General features: G+C 36.2%; 1 protein-coding gene across 1 annotated transcript in view; it reads right to left on the bottom strand.

The window, feature by feature from the left end:
• C1H8orf34 (chromosome 1 C8orf34 homolog) overlaps nucleotides 1-17401 on the bottom strand; it is a 390966-nt gene that overhangs the window by 14104 nt on the left and 359461 nt on the right. Inside the window, exons 12-13 of the mRNA XM_036760505.1 lie at nucleotides 13155-13654; nucleotides 11008-11055 (exon numbers count right to left, since the gene is read on the bottom strand). Coding sequence (XP_036616400.1) covers nucleotides 11008-11055; nucleotides 13155-13654 — 548 coding nt within the window. The remainder of the gene's footprint in view (nucleotides 1-11007; nucleotides 11056-13154; nucleotides 13655-17401) is intronic.

The following is a 17401-nucleotide window of genomic DNA, read 5'->3' as shown; positions in this document are numbered from 1 at the left end:
CAGCTCAGGAAACACTGGAAAAGGTGCAATTCTTCATATTCAGGAGGTCTGTGTTTTGTGTGTTAGATCACTGTAAGCTCTTGGGTATCTTGGGGCTCAAAATGTCTATGATTATGTTATCCCAGGGCATGAGGATTTGTAGAAAAAAAGATAGAATGGCTAGGGAAAGATGAGAGATGTTTTCAGCTATGCAGTTCTTTTAGTCACATCCAGTACCCTTTGGATTACTCTCTTAGTTCCTCTTCTGGTTGTGCTTCTGACGGTCTACACTTTGCTGCTATGACTCAGCTGCCTTATCACTCTGGAACATTCTTCTGGTCCTCTGGCTCCCTTTTCCCAATAGTGAGTTCTTGGGGGCCTCCATTTGGAGGATGGGCACAGGCCAACCATGTCTTGTTCCCTTCCTGGCCGTGCTGCTAACTCTCTGAACTTTGCCCTCATGCCCACATGGACGTACACTTTCACTTGCACACATACTTTTCGGCTACCCATTTATATCTTGTCATCCCCCTCAGAACGTACCCTCCTTGAGGGCAGGAGCTATCTTTCCCCCCCTATATATTTGTATCCCTAGCACCTTCTATACTGCCAGGCACATAGTAAGCATTTAACAAAAGCATGTTGTCTACGCGCCTTAATGAATATTTGTTGTTGCTGACAATGATAATGAGATTTGTCATGTCCATGCTTGTGTGTGTGTTTGTATGTGTGTGTGTATGTACACATATATGTGTGTGTACAAAAGGGTGAAGGGGTATCTAACGTGAAACTAAATTTCTTGTAACTAAAAGTAAGGTGGCTTTCACTTGAGTTCTTTCAAGAACAGAACATTTAGCTTATTTTAATCCTTTTTGAACAATCTCTTTGCTGAAATAAAGTTACCTAAACCTCCTTCTTGGGAACAGATAGGTTAGAAGGGATCATGAAAACAAAAGTTTTAAATAAAAAAAAAATCATTGTAAGCTATTTAGCCTTTGAACCTGAATGCTAAGGCCTGCTTGTACCAGAAAAGACACTATATAAATCTGTTGTTCCATTTCTCTCCATATCCTAAGTAAGGATACTAGGCAATAGTAGAGATTTCTTTCCAGCTGTAATGGCTTTTCTCCTGAAGAGATAAGCAACATTCGGTTTTTGTCTGTTTATAGTGAGTTACATAAAGTACAAAAGGAAATATTAAATATCTAAAATCTGTAGGTTGGGAAGGATTTTTCTGAGCATTGAATTATTGGTTTTATAGACATAATAAAACTATTTCTGTCAGTAATTTTTAAATGTTTTACTTCAATTTGCCCTTGAACAGAGCGAGTAATATAACACACCTGCTTGTGTTCACCATGCCAACAGGCAGGCCTGCATGTGTGCAGGAACTCAGATCAGCAGACAACTTGTAATTCTTTTTGATAGGGGTCACAGAGCTAAAATCATGAACGTTTTAAAAAAAACTTAACAGCTGACATGTTAATCTTTGCCAACTTAACTAAAAAATTGTTCTGGGACACTCTTAAGCTGTGAAAGATTATAAATGTAAACTTTCAAAGACCAATGAACACTTTTGGCTGATACTACTATGAATTTATTTTAAAGGGCGATATTTCTAATAATAGCAAAATGAAAAAAATAACAACAGTGCTTTAAGGTTTGTAAAAGCACTTTACATATAGACTTTTAGGACACTGTATATTATTTCAATTAAGCCTCACCAAAACCAATAGAGAGGGACTACAGGTATTAGCAGCCCCATTTTAAAGATAAGAAAACTGAGGCTCAGTGACTGTAAGCATCTTGCCTCTGGTCACACAGCTAAGAAATGTCAGAGGTGGAATTTGAACCCAGGCCTTATTGACTGCAGGTCTAGCACTCAGTTTACTATACTTTTCTAGACCTTTTCCTTAATCACTGTGAATTGCAATGAAGGAAACTATCTAGGATCAGAGAGAGAAAGTGATTCATATTTCTGAATCAACACATCATTCTACCCACTAAAAATATAACTGTTTAAAAAATAATTGTCAGTATTTGTTAATCCACCCAGAAAGCTAATTCACAGAGTCTTTAAATACAATCAAGAAGCTATTTGTACCACGTGGAGCCAAGGATGTCCTTCTATGGCATTTTTCTGAAACTTCTGCACTTGTATAGTTTAAATCTGGCAAAACTAATTAGTGTAGCTACCCACCTCCATTCTGATTCTAAGTATGACAGTGATCTTGAAAGCTACCAGGGATCTCTTAACTGCTAAATCTGACAACTTTGTCTCAGTCCTTATTCTCTTTACTTTTGTCCACTCCTTCCCTCTAGATACCCTCTCTTTCCTTTGCACTCCAGGACACTGCTTTCCCTCGGTTCTTCTATTTGGCTGACATTATCACCATCCCCCAAACCAACTCCTGCCCCCTTATTGGGGTGTTCCCCCAAACTTCCTTCTTGTGTTTGGTATCTTTTCACAAGCTCCCCTGGAAATCCCATCAGCTACCATGTGTTCAATGATCATCTCTATGCAGATTACTCCCAAATCTGTATAGCCATACATAATATCACTGCTGAACACCAGTTCAGCATCACTAACGTTGTACAGACACAGATCCACCTGGATGTCCTGCCAATATATCAAACTCAACATGTCCCAAAGAGAACCTGCTCCTTCAATATCCCCTATTTCTGTTCAGGTTTCTACCATCATTCCAGTCTGCCAGATTCATAACTGAAGTCATCCTTAAATTTTCTTTCTCCATATATTCAATTACTTGGTAAGCCTTGCTGATTCTCTCTGAAATATTTCTCTCATCCATACCTTTCTCTCCACTTAGACTTACATGGTTGCTACCTTTATTCAGGCCCTTATCACGTCCCTCCTGGAATTTTCTAACAGTCTCTTAATTGATTTCCCAGCATCCAGTCTCTATTCTCTCCAACTTACACGTCACACAGCTGCCATAATAATCTATCTTCTTAAGGCACAGGTCACTCCCCTGTTGTACTGAGACAGGATTCTTGAGTAAGACTTTATGGAAAATTCAGGGTAAACAGAGTGACTCTTGTTTTCAGCTATTACGTTAACCATTGCTTGAGGATGCACAGCTGAACTGCCAACAATTGCTCAGTCAAGGGTTGGCTCTTAAAACTTCTGTATTTATATTACCTGCCTATGTGACTCTTCAGTTACATACTCAGGGCTAGTCTGAATAAAAGGGACCACCCTCTTTAGCCTCTTTGAAAGCTTGATCCAAATTGAACCAATGATGCAGGAGATTCTCCTATAGACAGATTTAGTGGGTCTTTATCAAAGCTTTTCTGCTAGAAATATGATCTTATCACCATTCAGTCAGTGATTTTTTTTTACTACATTATAGTTCTCACTTACCTGGTACTCTAAGAATTCAAAGTTAGACCTGCCATGGGAAAAACATGCTCAAATATCCTCAGTAGCCTCTCATTTCCTAGAGGATAATAAACAAACTCCTTTACCTTACATTAAGGGCCCTACACAATTTATCTCCCACTTACTTTTTCACCCTTTGTTTATATTATACCTATTTTTATGAATTTTACATTCCAGTCAAACTGGAATGAATTTGTCCCAAACCTGCCATTTCCCCAAACTCACAATTCTCCATCTTACCATTGTGCATTTATTTACATACGCTGTTTCTCATGTACCTGAGGGGTACAGTCTCCTCACCTTAACCACTCTGAACTTGGTCTTCTTTTAAAGCTCATTTCAGGTGTTATCTCATTGAAGCCTTCTCTGATTCCCCAGAGTGGTTAGTTCTCTCTACTCTCTCAATTCATCTTGTACTATACATGTGAGAGAATGGATCCTCCCCCCACCTAACCTAATCACAGAAAAGGGGCCAGATAAGGAGGTGTTAAACTGACTGTAAAAATGCATCCAGTACAGTACAGGTAATTCGCCTTTGTGAAGTGCAAATGAATCCTCTATGAAATGCAAATGAATCCCTTCAGTGAATCAGAAAGTAAGGTCATAGGATAAAGAATGAAATCACATGACTCTAGGTGACCTTTAAAACAAAGCTCAATGAATCCAGGAGATAAACTCTAAGAGGAAGACTAGAAAATGCATGAAGCTACAGAAAGGTAAACTGTAAGAAATTGTGTGTGGAACTAGGAGAGCAAAATAGGCAAAGGCAAACTCCGTAAAGAGCTGCACCCATTGGTCATTAGATACATCTAGACAGAAACTGTGTTGCTGAAAGACATTTGAACAACAGACCCCCAAGGTAGTAATGCTCTCTCCCCATTTGATCTTCTTTATAGGACATGAAACCTTTCCATCTGGACTTAGGGAAAGTCGATTTACCTTTATTTTAAATTCATACTTTGTCTCTATAAACAGTATTAACCATCAACATTTCTTTGTCCTTATTAAGAACACAGTTGGGAGAAGACAACTGAAGGGCAATTGTCTCCAGAGAAAAGATAGAGATAAATCTCAAAGTTGAGGTGGTTTGTAAAACACTGTCTCTGAATGGGGGCTCAGAGTTAACAAAAAGAATAAAGAAAATGGAAGAGTTTATACTGGAAATCCCATCTGGGCAACGAGTCAATAGTAGTAAATGGGGGGGTGGGCAGTTAGGAATGGTTGAAAAAGCCTGATCAATGCCCCCACCTCATCACTTCCACACTTACTTGTTCACATACTATATTTCCCAAAACCTAGTAAAATGTAAGTTCCTTAAAGGCAAAACCTTTCATTTTTTTCTTTCCATATCCAATGCAAATAGTATATCCATTATGCATAGTATAATGTCTTGCACATTATATTCATTTATATTGAGTTATTTTAAAAAATCTTAACATTTCCATTTGTATATCAGATTAATGGCACAAAGTTGACAAGTCACCACTCATATTTAATACAACATAAACAAATCACAGAAGCATAAATTTAGAGCTAGAAGGACCCTTAGAGATCATCTAATCTAATAACTCTAAAAATGAGAAAACTAAGACCCATGGAAGTTAAATGACTTGCCCAGATCCCACAGCTAGTAAATAGCTTGAATTCAAACCAAGTTCCTCTAATTTCAGATCTGTCCCCTTTCATGCTGCCTTTTTCTAGGACAGACAAGTGAGGAAAACAAACGTTGGCACTAAAACAAATCTAAGATATTCTCACTCAAATTACCTAAACTCCCATTTTGATGAAATGGTTCTTAATAAAACAAACATTTTTAGAAGCAAACTAGTATCCTAAACCCATTAGACTGAGTGCTTTTACATTATATTTCTGTAATTCAAGGCCAACCCTAGATAACCTTACAGAATTGTTTAATTCAATCCAACAATAATTTATTAAGCAATTGCTGTATATAAATATATATGTATACATACATATATACATATATATAAGCACTTTATTAGGCAATGGGGGAGATAAAACACTTCTATGATACATGGTCCCTGCCCTTATGACAGAGTTCTTTAGTGGGATATTATATTTATACAAAACCCCTTTTTTTCTTTTAAACTGGACCCACAATTTCATCAGTATGTAAAGATCTGGGTGAGGAACTTTCTCTACAAGGACAGATTAACATTTGCTCTGCCACTTAGAGTTTTAGAGATTTGTCTTACAACAAATAACTCATGCTTTAGGAATCTATAAATTCAAAATAAACACCACCAATACAGATTACAACCCCTACAACATTTAGCAATTCAGTTTTCATAAATTGCTATGACTATAAAAAATCTATCATCTGGTGGCTAGTCTTCTGGTGATAAACTTCCCTATACTTGACTAGGCAGGCCTCCAGTGACAGACATATAGTACATCATTACTTGTACCTTACCAGGAGCCTTTGTAGTGCTGCTGAACCTTCCAGACCTTTCATTACACTGGAAAGCAAATGGGGAAGAGAGTGCCTTGTAGAAGGTAGGAATGGTTAAGAGTGGCAGAAGACACCTAAAGGTCAAAGAGGATGAGGGCTAAGAAGAGGCCTTTGAATTTGGTGATAAGGATATAATTGATGAGCTTTAAGAAAGGAATTTCAGTAGTAGGAGAAGAAACTAAATTTGATGGGGTTGAGGAAGTTATAGACTATTTTTTTCATGACACTTGACAGTGAAGGAAAGGAGATGGAATGGCATTTGTATAGGGTAGAGGAGGCCTTACTTTGTATCCCCAGCTCTTAACATAGTGTCTTGCACAGAGAAGATTGTTAATAAATGTTAGCTGACTGACTGATTGACTATGGCATATTTGTAAGCAAATGGAAAAAAGTCAGTAAAGAAGATGAGAATGAAGATGCAGGAGAAAGAAGTAGGAAGGAAGATATATTGATAGTAGGATTTATGTTCTGAAACAGTTGGCAGGGGATAGATCAGAGGCACATATCAGAGGACTGGAAGGAACAGCAATAACTTTTCCCAAGGCAAGAAGAAAAGAAGAGAAAATGTGTGGTGATGTGAGAAGTTTGGGAGGATGAATTCATGGCAACTCCTATTAGATGGTCTCATTTATTTCAGTTAAGTAGGAGGTATTATCTGGCCTAAATATAGAAGGTGAGTTTATGTGTACAAGCTTGTGAAGAAAGAAAACCTTTTGAACTGTAAGTATGAGAAATGAGATTTTGAAGAATAACTAAAGAATTACTCTAAATAAACATAGCAATAAAAATATTTACTTCAGTGTCTAGTACTTTATTACTTATTTTCCTATTTGCTTCCTAAACCTATAATTACATAAAAATTAAAAACTTTTGGAAATATTTCTGTAATAAAGTCAATCTTGAGAAGGCCAGATTTATGTATCTACAGACAGATAGGCCCTGATTCCAGTCAAATCCTTCCCAAGCCCTTCTCTGTCACCAGTATCAGCCAAGAATCATAGGCTCACAGAATCATAACTTTAAAACTTGAAGGGATCTTAAAGACCATCAAGTCTATTTTCCCTGTTTTATTAATGAGGGAAATGAGGCACAGATTAAGTCACTTGTCCAGAGTCCCACAGTTAGTAAGTACGCGTTAAATAGTCTCTATAAAATGTCTTGCCCTGCCCTGCTCTAACCACTTCATAAGGCTGTTAGGAAACTCAAATGCTATACTGTGAACATCCTTTGGAAATTGTGAAGCGATAAACAAATGTAAGTTACTATTTTTACACAAAGTTCATATGCAAACAGTTTTGGGTAAATTGTAATGAAAAATCAAAATCTTTCCTGACAGGATGTTATTAAAAAAGCACTGATGGGGACTTAGGTGACTCAGGGGATAGAGCTCCAGGCTTGGAGTCAGAAAGACCAGAGTTCACATGTGGCCACAGACACTTACTAGCTGTGTGATCCTGTTCAAGTCACTTAACCCCAATTGCCTTTAAAAAAATAGAAAGAGCTGACTATGGGACTAGAAGCCCTGGGTAAACTGTTATTAAAGTCATCAAGTCACAACTTTATTTTTTAAGTCTCAGTTTCCTCATGGGCTTAGAAATGCTTATATTTCTTGTATGTATAGTATCTATAAGGTAATACTTGTATTACTTTAGAAGATTTGAATTATCTATGTAAATCCCTTTGTGAACTTAAAATACTATATAATAGCTAGCTAAAATAGCAATATTAATAATGATAAATTCATTTCATAAAAATATGAGCCAGGTCCAACTTGGATTTTTTGCTGAATCATTATCTTCCTCTTGGCATTGATTTGAGCCTAAATAAAAGTTTCCGATTTCATGTATTTACATTTGTCTCTCTATGTGAGAATAAATCACAAAGGAGATACTTTGATCTGAATGGAGTTGTCCAAGTTGCAACAGATATAGAGAGAAAAGAAGAAAAATTGAGGCACTAGAGGCTTGCTGCATTGTGCCCTTAGCACAATGGCAGACAGTGGGCACATCATACGTGTTTATTGAATGACTGAGTTGTAGCCTGTGCTAAATAAAAACAAATGTTTACAGAAGTCAGTTTTAGTGAACACTGGCAGACCCAAAGTGGGGGAAAAGATTTTATTTTTAGGTTGGTTTTCATACCATGGGAGAACACAAACTAGGGTGAATAATGCCAAAAGACACAAAGACAAGAGCAGGCCAACATGGTCCCTGTGGTTTATGACTGCCACTGTCACAACAGACTTTGAGATTTGTGTACGCAATACTCAAAGCATTCATGTTAGTAGACAGGAAATAGGGTATTCCAAATTCATTCATTATAGTTTTGTTTATAGTATTGTTGTGAAGGATTTTCATTTGTTAACTCAATTACTGACAACAACTGTCGTTATGGAAAAATATTGGATGAGTCCAAGGATTGAGGGAAGGAAAGAGAGCTCTGAGTCATTCACACATACATGGGAAGTTTAAGCATATTAGCTTGCTGGAATGACTATAAGAAATTAAATTCATCCCAATTCCTCCGCTATAAGATTTATCATAAAAAAATTAAAATAAAAACAAAAGTCCAATAATTTTGCTAATAGCTTCTCACTATTCCTTTACATTCCTGTTCAACCAATTGTGTTCAAGGACTACAGAGGGGAATCCTTACCGGATTCCAAAGGAAAAAGGATTCTTTTGAAAAAATTCATCAGTAGATGAATGGGACATGGAAGTCCCATTCATGGAAGAATATAAAACCCAGCTATTATGCAATGACATAATTCTAAGGCCATGAGTTTGCATAGCATTTATTCTTAACAAGAACAACAACAAACATATGTACTTCACTCAATCCATTCTTCTATATTAAGAGGGCAATTAACCTATGGAAAAAGACCTAAGGCCATGCAAAGATTCTCTCTCTCTCTCTCCCTCTCTCTCTCTCTCTCTCTCTCTCTCTCTCTGTCTCTCTCTCTCTCTCTCTCTCTCTCTATCTCTCCTGTACTTCTTTTTTTATGACTGCAATAGAATCTGTGTTTTGGCAGGGGGCCAGCTAGGTGACACAGGATAGAGTACCAGCCCTAGAGTAAAGAGGACCTGAGTTCAAATGTGGCCTGATTCTGGGTAAGTCTCTTATGCCTGTTTGCCTCAGTTTTGTCATCTGTAGAATGAAATGGAAAATCACTCCAGTATCTTTGCCAAGAAAAGCCTAGAAGGGGTCACAAAGAGTCGGACTTGACTGACTAAACAATAACAGCTGAGTCAAAGCTAGATGAATAAGGGTTGTGAAGCCTTCAAAGAGGGATTCTATTATTGGAGCACCTCTGCTCAAGGCATCTCAAGAGAACTTGACATATTCCCACCTTCATGTAATTACTCACTACAAGTCTTTATATCTTCTCCCAATTTTCCACATCAAATTATTATCAACTCTCCTGTCCTGTCCAACTTTTCCTATTTTCTAACTTCTGTTATCCTTTTCTCTTTTTGTCCTAGCTTAACTTAAGGCATTTATGTAGTTACTCTCTTTCTTTCATTGCGAGCTCTAATCTCCATCTTCTTTCTAGAAGGGCTTCTTAGGCTTCAAATTTGAATGCGGAAATCCATCACTGAAAGAATGAGACCTTTTCTTCTAATCCTTGCCTCAAGTTGACACTAATCATGCCAACCCACAAACTTAAAAGCAAATGTTCCCGAATGGAATAGGCCAGTCCTTATAACAATAACTGAGCCTTTGCACAACTAGTTTTCCTTAAGGAAATGTTAAGAGGAAAACAACCACTAAGAATTCTATCCCATCAGACACAGAAGTTCTATTCCATACTCCTCTCCTCTCCAAAAAAGTTTTTACTTCATAGCCACCCTTCAAAAAACATATAAAGACATTTTCTCTGACTTTCAACACAACATCCAATTTAGTCAGATGATTGAAGTAGGGCAGGGGTAGTAGGTGGTGGAGATAGTCCAACTATAACAATTTTTATACATTTTTGTAGCCTCCAAATTCTTATAGACTCTCAAGCAATAATTGGAGGAAGGAAGGAAGGAAGGAAGGAAAAAACGAAGGAAGGAAGGAAGGAAGGAAGGAAGGAAGGAAGGAAGGAAGGAAGGAAGGAAGGATGGGAGGAAAGAAGGAAGGAAAGAAGGAAGGAAGCTATACCCCATTATGTGGTTAACATTTTGGTTATTAACATGATTAGTACTGATAATAGCTACAACACAGAATACAGGGATGATTTAATGCACAAGGGATTTCCGTTATAGAAAATGGAGCCTTGTGGCCAGAGTGGCCTTTTTTTCTTTGAGTGACTCAGTTTATCTCATTGAACCTTGCGGAGCCATGCCTGGGAGCAGAGAACTTCCTGTGTGACCTCTTCCGGGGCAGGAAGCCCAGAGACTCATGCCTGCGAGCAGAGAACTTCCTGTGTGATGAGTCCTGGGGCTGGCTGAGGGGAGGTGTTGACTCCAGAGCCACGCCCTATTGGGTGTTAACCTAGGAGAAGGGGCCAACTCAAGAACCAATCGGCCAGGTCATTCAGGCGGCGCTTGATTATGTCAAAAACTCTATAAGAGGGGAGAAGATGGCTTGAAGACTCCTTTTTCCTTTTCCGGTTGGAGCCAGAGACACCTACAGCTGAAGCTGATGCAGGAGCTGCTGGTAGCAGAGCTGACCCACGTGCGGAGCAAGGAGTGCTGAACAAGGACTTGAGGCCAGTGGGTAATCTTCTTACCGTAGAGGGGAAGCATGTACATGATTTTGCTTTATACCATCATGCTTCTCTGTGGCCTCCTGGTTACTCTTGTGAGGCGGACTTATTGGGCCTGGAAGCTTTTGATCAAAATATCAAAATGGGGACTCTGGTTTGTGGGTCTGTTGCTGTGGAGTTTAAATACATGCTTTAGTTCTTCTGCCTTCTACCTAGAGAATTCCTTATATCCTGCGGTTCTGAACCTTTCAGACATATATGAGATTCTCTTTGAAATCATAAACTCTGCCTTCATAATACAAGCCTATTGCTTTTGCATTTTTTTTGGCAATTGATACTGCTTGTGATAAGATGAGTATTATTTATAACATGCGGGCAGCACTGGCAATTATTAAGCCAATGGACTGAATTAAAAGAAACTGGTTTCAGGCTGCCTTACAAATGCCCCTTAAAACTCACATCTTCCATGAAGTTCTTCAGTGAGAGTCCCCTACCGGAGGCTTCTCCCTAAAAGCAAACAGGAAAAGAGATTGAAAGAAGAGTCAGGAGGCTGATCAAAAAAATAAGAGTAACAAGTTGGGGGGGGGGGCAATAATTGGGGAATAATTCCACCTCTTCAAAACTTCCTCACCTCCTCAGCTGGTACACATCTGTGTTATGATAGTAGTAAGGTAATTTAGTATGTCCTCTCACTCTGGAATAAATATTAACTCTTTCATCATCATAGGACAACATTTGGGGGAAGAGTAGTTCTCATGTTCTAAGTTACACCTAAGAGTGACTATCTAAACTTTAACACTTGAACAAAAGATTTTTCAGACTAATTTTATAAACATAAAAGTTAGATTTTGTAAATAAAATGCTGTTAATTCAATGATTACATCAGCTGCCTTGTTGCATGTTATCTAAACTTGAAACATTCTGAAGAAAGAAAATATGATGTAAGCCTGTTTTCCCATAAACTTAAATACAATAGATATCTCCTAGAAGTTAATATACAATATCAATTCAAAAAAAATAACGTGTTAATATCACCATGTTTCTACTATATGAACACTTTGCCTTCAATATGATGTTTTAATAAATAAAAAATATTAAAAAAAAATCTGGATTATATATGTTTAGATAATAAAGCTTTTTATAGAGACAAAAAGTTATATTTTCAGTGTGACCATTAGTTTGAAATAAGATGTAATACAATGTCTTCTAAGTAGCTATCCCCAACAGTACCTCTACCTCACTGCAGGACATTTCTAGTAACAGGTCACATTTCTATGGTTAATGGGGGAGCTACATGGCCCAGTGGATAGAGCACTGGGCTTGAAATCAGAAAAATTCATCTTGAGTTCAAATCCAGCCTCAGACAGTTATTAGCTGTGTGACCCTAGGCAAGTCACCTAACGCTATTTGCCTCAGTTTTCTCATGTGGAAAAGGATCTGGAAAAGGAAAAGGGCAAACCGCTACAGTATCTTTTCTGAGAAAACCCCAAAATGGGGCAAAAAAAAGTCAGACATGACTGAAAAATTACTGAACAAATATTTAAAAATAAAAAAAATCTGTATTTGAATGGATTTTTAAAAATTTTTTAAATTAACTTTAGATTTTTTTATGGTAAGGCCTGTGATTTCAATGATAATAGTATCTTCCAGTGAGGAAAGTAACTCTTCCAATGCATCTTGGGCACTGACTGCAACTCATAGTGTTAAAAAAGTTGCTTGGAACAGCAAGGTTAAGTTGCTTGGTATCAGTAAACTAACATTTATTAGTGACTGTCCCAGTGTCACATAGTTAGATCAGAGGCAGGGCTTGAACCCAAGTCTTCCTGATACTAAGAGTGGAAATTGGAGAAAAGGTACTTAGAGCTTTGCATGTGTGATTTCAAATGATCATTATGATAACCCAAGGAACATAGATTATTAGCCCCATTTTATAAATGTGGAAATTGAGGGGCAGAGAAGTGACTAATTTAAAAACTCTCCACACACACACACACACACACACACACACACACACACACAGGCTGAATGAATCAGGACTAGATTTTATCCTGTATTGTTGTGTTTCTCTGTTGTGAAATTAGAAAAACAGCATCTAAAATACATTTAACTTTAATTAAACCATGTGTGTATTTGTGTGTGTGTGTGTGTGTGTGTGTGTGTGTGAGATAGAGAGAGAGAGAGAGAGAGAGGGAGAGAGAGAGAGAGAGAGAGATTGTGTGCATCAGAGAGAAAGAATATTACACCACATTTAATGAGGCAAAGGTTTGGAGTTTCTTAAAAGTAAAGCAGCAATTAAAGGATGCTTCAATTTTTAAAAAGTTTGAATCCCTGGTCTAACCATTGATAAAGTAGTACCATCTTTCCAAGCTTTTTGGCCTCCATTAGCTAAAAATAAAAATGAATATACTGGAGTTGTCATGTTTCTGAGCATTTCCAGCTCACAGGATCATTTTTTAATAAGATGTCAAAAAGAACAATGTATTTGCATTCATTTCAAGTAAAACATAAGTTGTTCTGGAAATTCAGATGCCAAAAATTCCTTATGGTATGAAGTTTTTTTCTTTTACTGTAAAACAAGAGGCACAAAAAAGGAAAATAAAACTTACTTCAGATAAACTGCTTCTCAGAGTTGTACTTGTTAGTTTGTCTGCACTTATTGGAATAACTAGCCCAGAAGGAGTGCTAAGGGCTCTCCCAATTTGGCTCTTAGATGGAACGGACTTGCTCCTCTGAATATTAATAATCCTTTCCTTCTTTCCTTGGTTGCTAGGGGTAAGAGGTCGAGACAACAAACTGCTTGGAGTTACAGGTCTACTTCCTGGAACTGTCAGTGTCTGAGGCCTGTTTGTCTGGGCTACAAGAAGATGAGGCCTACTATTTGAGATACTGGAGACCCGTACTCTGCTGTCAAGCGAAGGGGGTGATTTGTTTTCCTGGAGCTTGAGCTGAATGATTTTCCCTGTCTGGCTGGATTCTGGAGGTCTTGTGCTAAGGCTTGGTGATGACTGAAGATTTCCTTGAAGGTCAGATGCAACTGAAACATGCATACTGCTTGGACTTCTTGCAAGTCTTGCTTCTTCCCACAGTGCAAGGTCCTTTTCAATATCTACATCAGAAAAAAAAAGTATCTTCTTCTTAAAAGGCTACACAGATTGTCATCCATAAATTTGTTGAAGTGGCAAAGATGAATACACAGCATAAAATAAAATTTTCACAAGTAATGAAATATAGAGGAAATAAAGGTTTCATGGCAAGAATCAAAACTTTGGAGAGAAGCCAGATAGACAAAGAAAACCATCAGAAGTCAAGATTTGGATCTAAAAGAATGTGATGATATGTGAGGCACTTAGCTAAACTTTTTTCTGTGACAGTTTTTTCATCTCTCAAATAGCGACAGCAATATGTTGTTATTGATCATGACGAGTATTTAGAAAGTAATTTTTAAAATATAAAGTCTTAAAATTGAATGCTAAATTCAAAGTACTAGTTTTTTTTTATTTTTTCATATAAAAAGATAGAACAGAGTAATATTTTGTTAATTTCACAGACATGAATGAACGTATATAAGCAAATGCCCCTTGAAAACAGATATAAGGGCATAGCATAGTGGTTAAGAAATGTTTCTTTTGTTTTTTGTTAGATACGAAACATTTCAGGAAGTCCTTGATATGTGGTTTTACTTGTTACTAAGTAAATCTTCAAAATAGTCATACATTTTAAAAAATGCTTTAAAATGTGAATTTCAAAATACAGTGTAAATAAACTCTCTCAGAAAAAGGGGATAGTGGTGAATCAAAATGTATCAGACAATCCATAATGATCACAGATATACATAGAGACTTTACACAGAACCCCACTGTCACATACAGACATATTCATCCATTTAAAAAATGCTTAATTTTATAAACTTCTAAGCAAGTAGGAAAAATACTCCTATTTTGGCTATTATTAAGACAACTGTCATGCAATGGATTTAGATAGCCAATGTGGTATGGTAGAAATAGCTCTGACATCAGAGGACTTATATTCTATTTTGGACAAGTCCCAAGCCTATTTCCTCATCTATAAAACAAGAGGGTTCAAATACATGGTCACTGAGACCCCTTCTAGCTCTAAATCCAGATTTATGATCCCATAACAATGAACAAATCACTCTTTGAGCCTCAATTTTCACATCTGTAAAATGGGGATAATGACACCTATAATACCTACTTTGAGAAGAAGTGAGTGATATAATGGAAAAAGCATAGGATCTGGAGCCTACAATCATGGTTTGAAATCTTGGCTCTGCCACAATGCTATCTGGTGACCGTGGGCAAATCACTTAATCTCAATGACCTCTACTTTCCTTATCTGGACAATAAGGGGATTGGACTTAGTGACTTCTGAGGAGCCTTCCCTCAATAAATACATTTATGTGCGTTAGAGGGCTAAACTTGGAATCTGTCAGACATAAAGTCTCACCTCTGTCACATATTAGCTATGTGCTTACTGACAAATCACTTATCAGTACTTAAGGCAATACTGTAAGACAAAAGTTACATATGATTGATCTTTCTAGAAGAGATTTCCACTTTGGGTATTACTGAACAGTGATTAAATCACAGGCATAATAATAAACACAAACCTAGCTCACATATTTGTTTCTTTTTTTTTACTTTTTTTTAAGATTCAATTTTAAAAATATAAAATAATGATAATAATTGGCATATATGTTTATATACATAAATTTGAAAACATTAAAGCATTATATTGTATATGCTTTAATATTTGCAAATCTGTTTATGAACATTATATAATTTAATCCTCATAAGAAGCATTTGAAAAAATATTTCAGGTATTATTATAGCTATTTTACTCATTATGATACTGAAGTTCAGTATCTTACAAAGGTTGAAGGAAGCATCAGAAGCAAGTTTTAAATCCCAAGATGATTTCTATATATACATATACATGCATGTATGCATATATTTACACATATGTATGTTATTAATTATTTTTTCATTGACATAATAGCACTGGGTATGTTTTGATTCTGTTGAGATCTGGAAATGACAGCTACAGGATTTATTAATAAAGCAAATAATTTCAATCATATTCACAGTCATTTCTTATATTAAGTCATGAGTTTTATCTGTCTGGCTCTGAGGCCCAGAGGGACCACTTAAAATTAGGGTAAATCATGTCAGTAATGTTCAGCTTAAAAGACTACTACTCAGAAGAATAGATTCCAAATGGCTAGCTATATCTCCCAGAATGTCATCTCTAACCTTTCATTGATCCAAATCTTTTGCTGCTTCAAAAAGGGTAATTATTGGGTATATATCTAGAAAGGCAGTTAGAGATATTTCTTAGTGTTGTGATTTAATCTTAAACTAATCTAATTGAAACAGTGACCTCATAAAATCAGTGGGCAATTTTGATTTTACTTTTTGAGATAATTATGCCTTTACATTCACTTCCATTAAGCTTTTAAAAAATCAATACCTGTCACTTTGGAATGTGTAAAATACCTGTCTACAGTCTCCAAGGTTAGTGGGTAAGAATTTGAACTTCATAATTTAAACCAAACATACAATGTATTCTTTTACAATTAAATTAACCTGTGTCTTTGCAAAATGACTACAGGACTAGGGGTCACTGACTTCCTGAACTATGACTCAGAAGAGAGCACACAGGAAAACTGATATGCAATGCCCATGTGTAATAAGACTTTAATGTGTATCATATTCTTGGGACATGTTTACTTAATTTTTAAAAAGTGATTGATTTTACAGATAAGTAATATTTCTAGTCATTTCATTTCTTTACATGTAAGGAAACGGGTTTCCACCCCAAATGCATGAACACAAATAGATTTCATATTTGTTTCTCCTAACATATGTCTCTGATTTTCTTTCAGCAACAATTCTGCCGTCTTAAAAAAAAAAGCCAACTTTCCTATTTCAGACACCCTTGTATAATCTGACATGCAATAAATAGCTATAACATAATTCAACCAATGCCTAAGAATTCTTTCTCTGAGTCTTTTAAATGGAAATAAAATGTAGACAACAAAGTAGTACAATTATTTATATATGTATATACATATATATGTACATATATAAATAATTGTACTACTTTGTTGTCTACATTTATATAGATATGGATATATTAAACAGCATATACATGTAGATATATATGGATGTATTAAACACCAGAATGAGTTCTTGTCTCACACAGTATTTATAATTTGTCTTTGCAAATTTCTTATTTATTAAAACAATTCTAAAATGATTGGGAGAAAACTCAAATGCAAGTGAATATTTATACAAAAACAAGCAAACTGAATGAATTAATATTCTAAGAATTGCTTTTTCAAATGCTTAAAGAAGTATGTAATAAGCAATATGCCATTAGGAAAAAGGTAAATTTCAGAAGAAGAAAATATTGTAAGTTTCACTAGTATTTAAAAAAAACCTGGAACCTAACCCCACTCCTATCCCCTTGTAAATCAGAAATTGGGAGGAAAAAATCTTAGCATCATAGGACTGAAGACCAGGAAGAACTTAAGTGAACTTCACTTATTAAAATATTAAAGTTTGAAAAACTGTCTTATGGTTTCTAGGACAATGTTGAAAAGTTAGCTTTGCATCTTATAGATACATTTGTTAACTACCATTATTCTTATATGTGCTCCTGCAAGCATAATTCATATTTTATGATTGACTTTGAAACAAATATGGAACAAACATTGGAAAACAACTGTTAGGGAGGCATGAAAACATCAGAGATAAGAACAAATAATTACTTGTTCTTAATATAATCTTTTACAAATGCTTTCATCTGCACTAAAAAAAAAGATTCATTCATT

Source organism: Trichosurus vulpecula, chromosome 1, assembly GCF_011100635.1.
Source record: "Trichosurus vulpecula isolate mTriVul1 chromosome 1, mTriVul1.pri, whole genome shotgun sequence".
Lineage (NCBI taxonomy): Eukaryota > Metazoa > Chordata > Mammalia > Diprotodontia > Phalangeridae > Trichosurus > Trichosurus vulpecula.
This window is presented reverse-complemented; position numbering and strand designations above follow the sequence as displayed.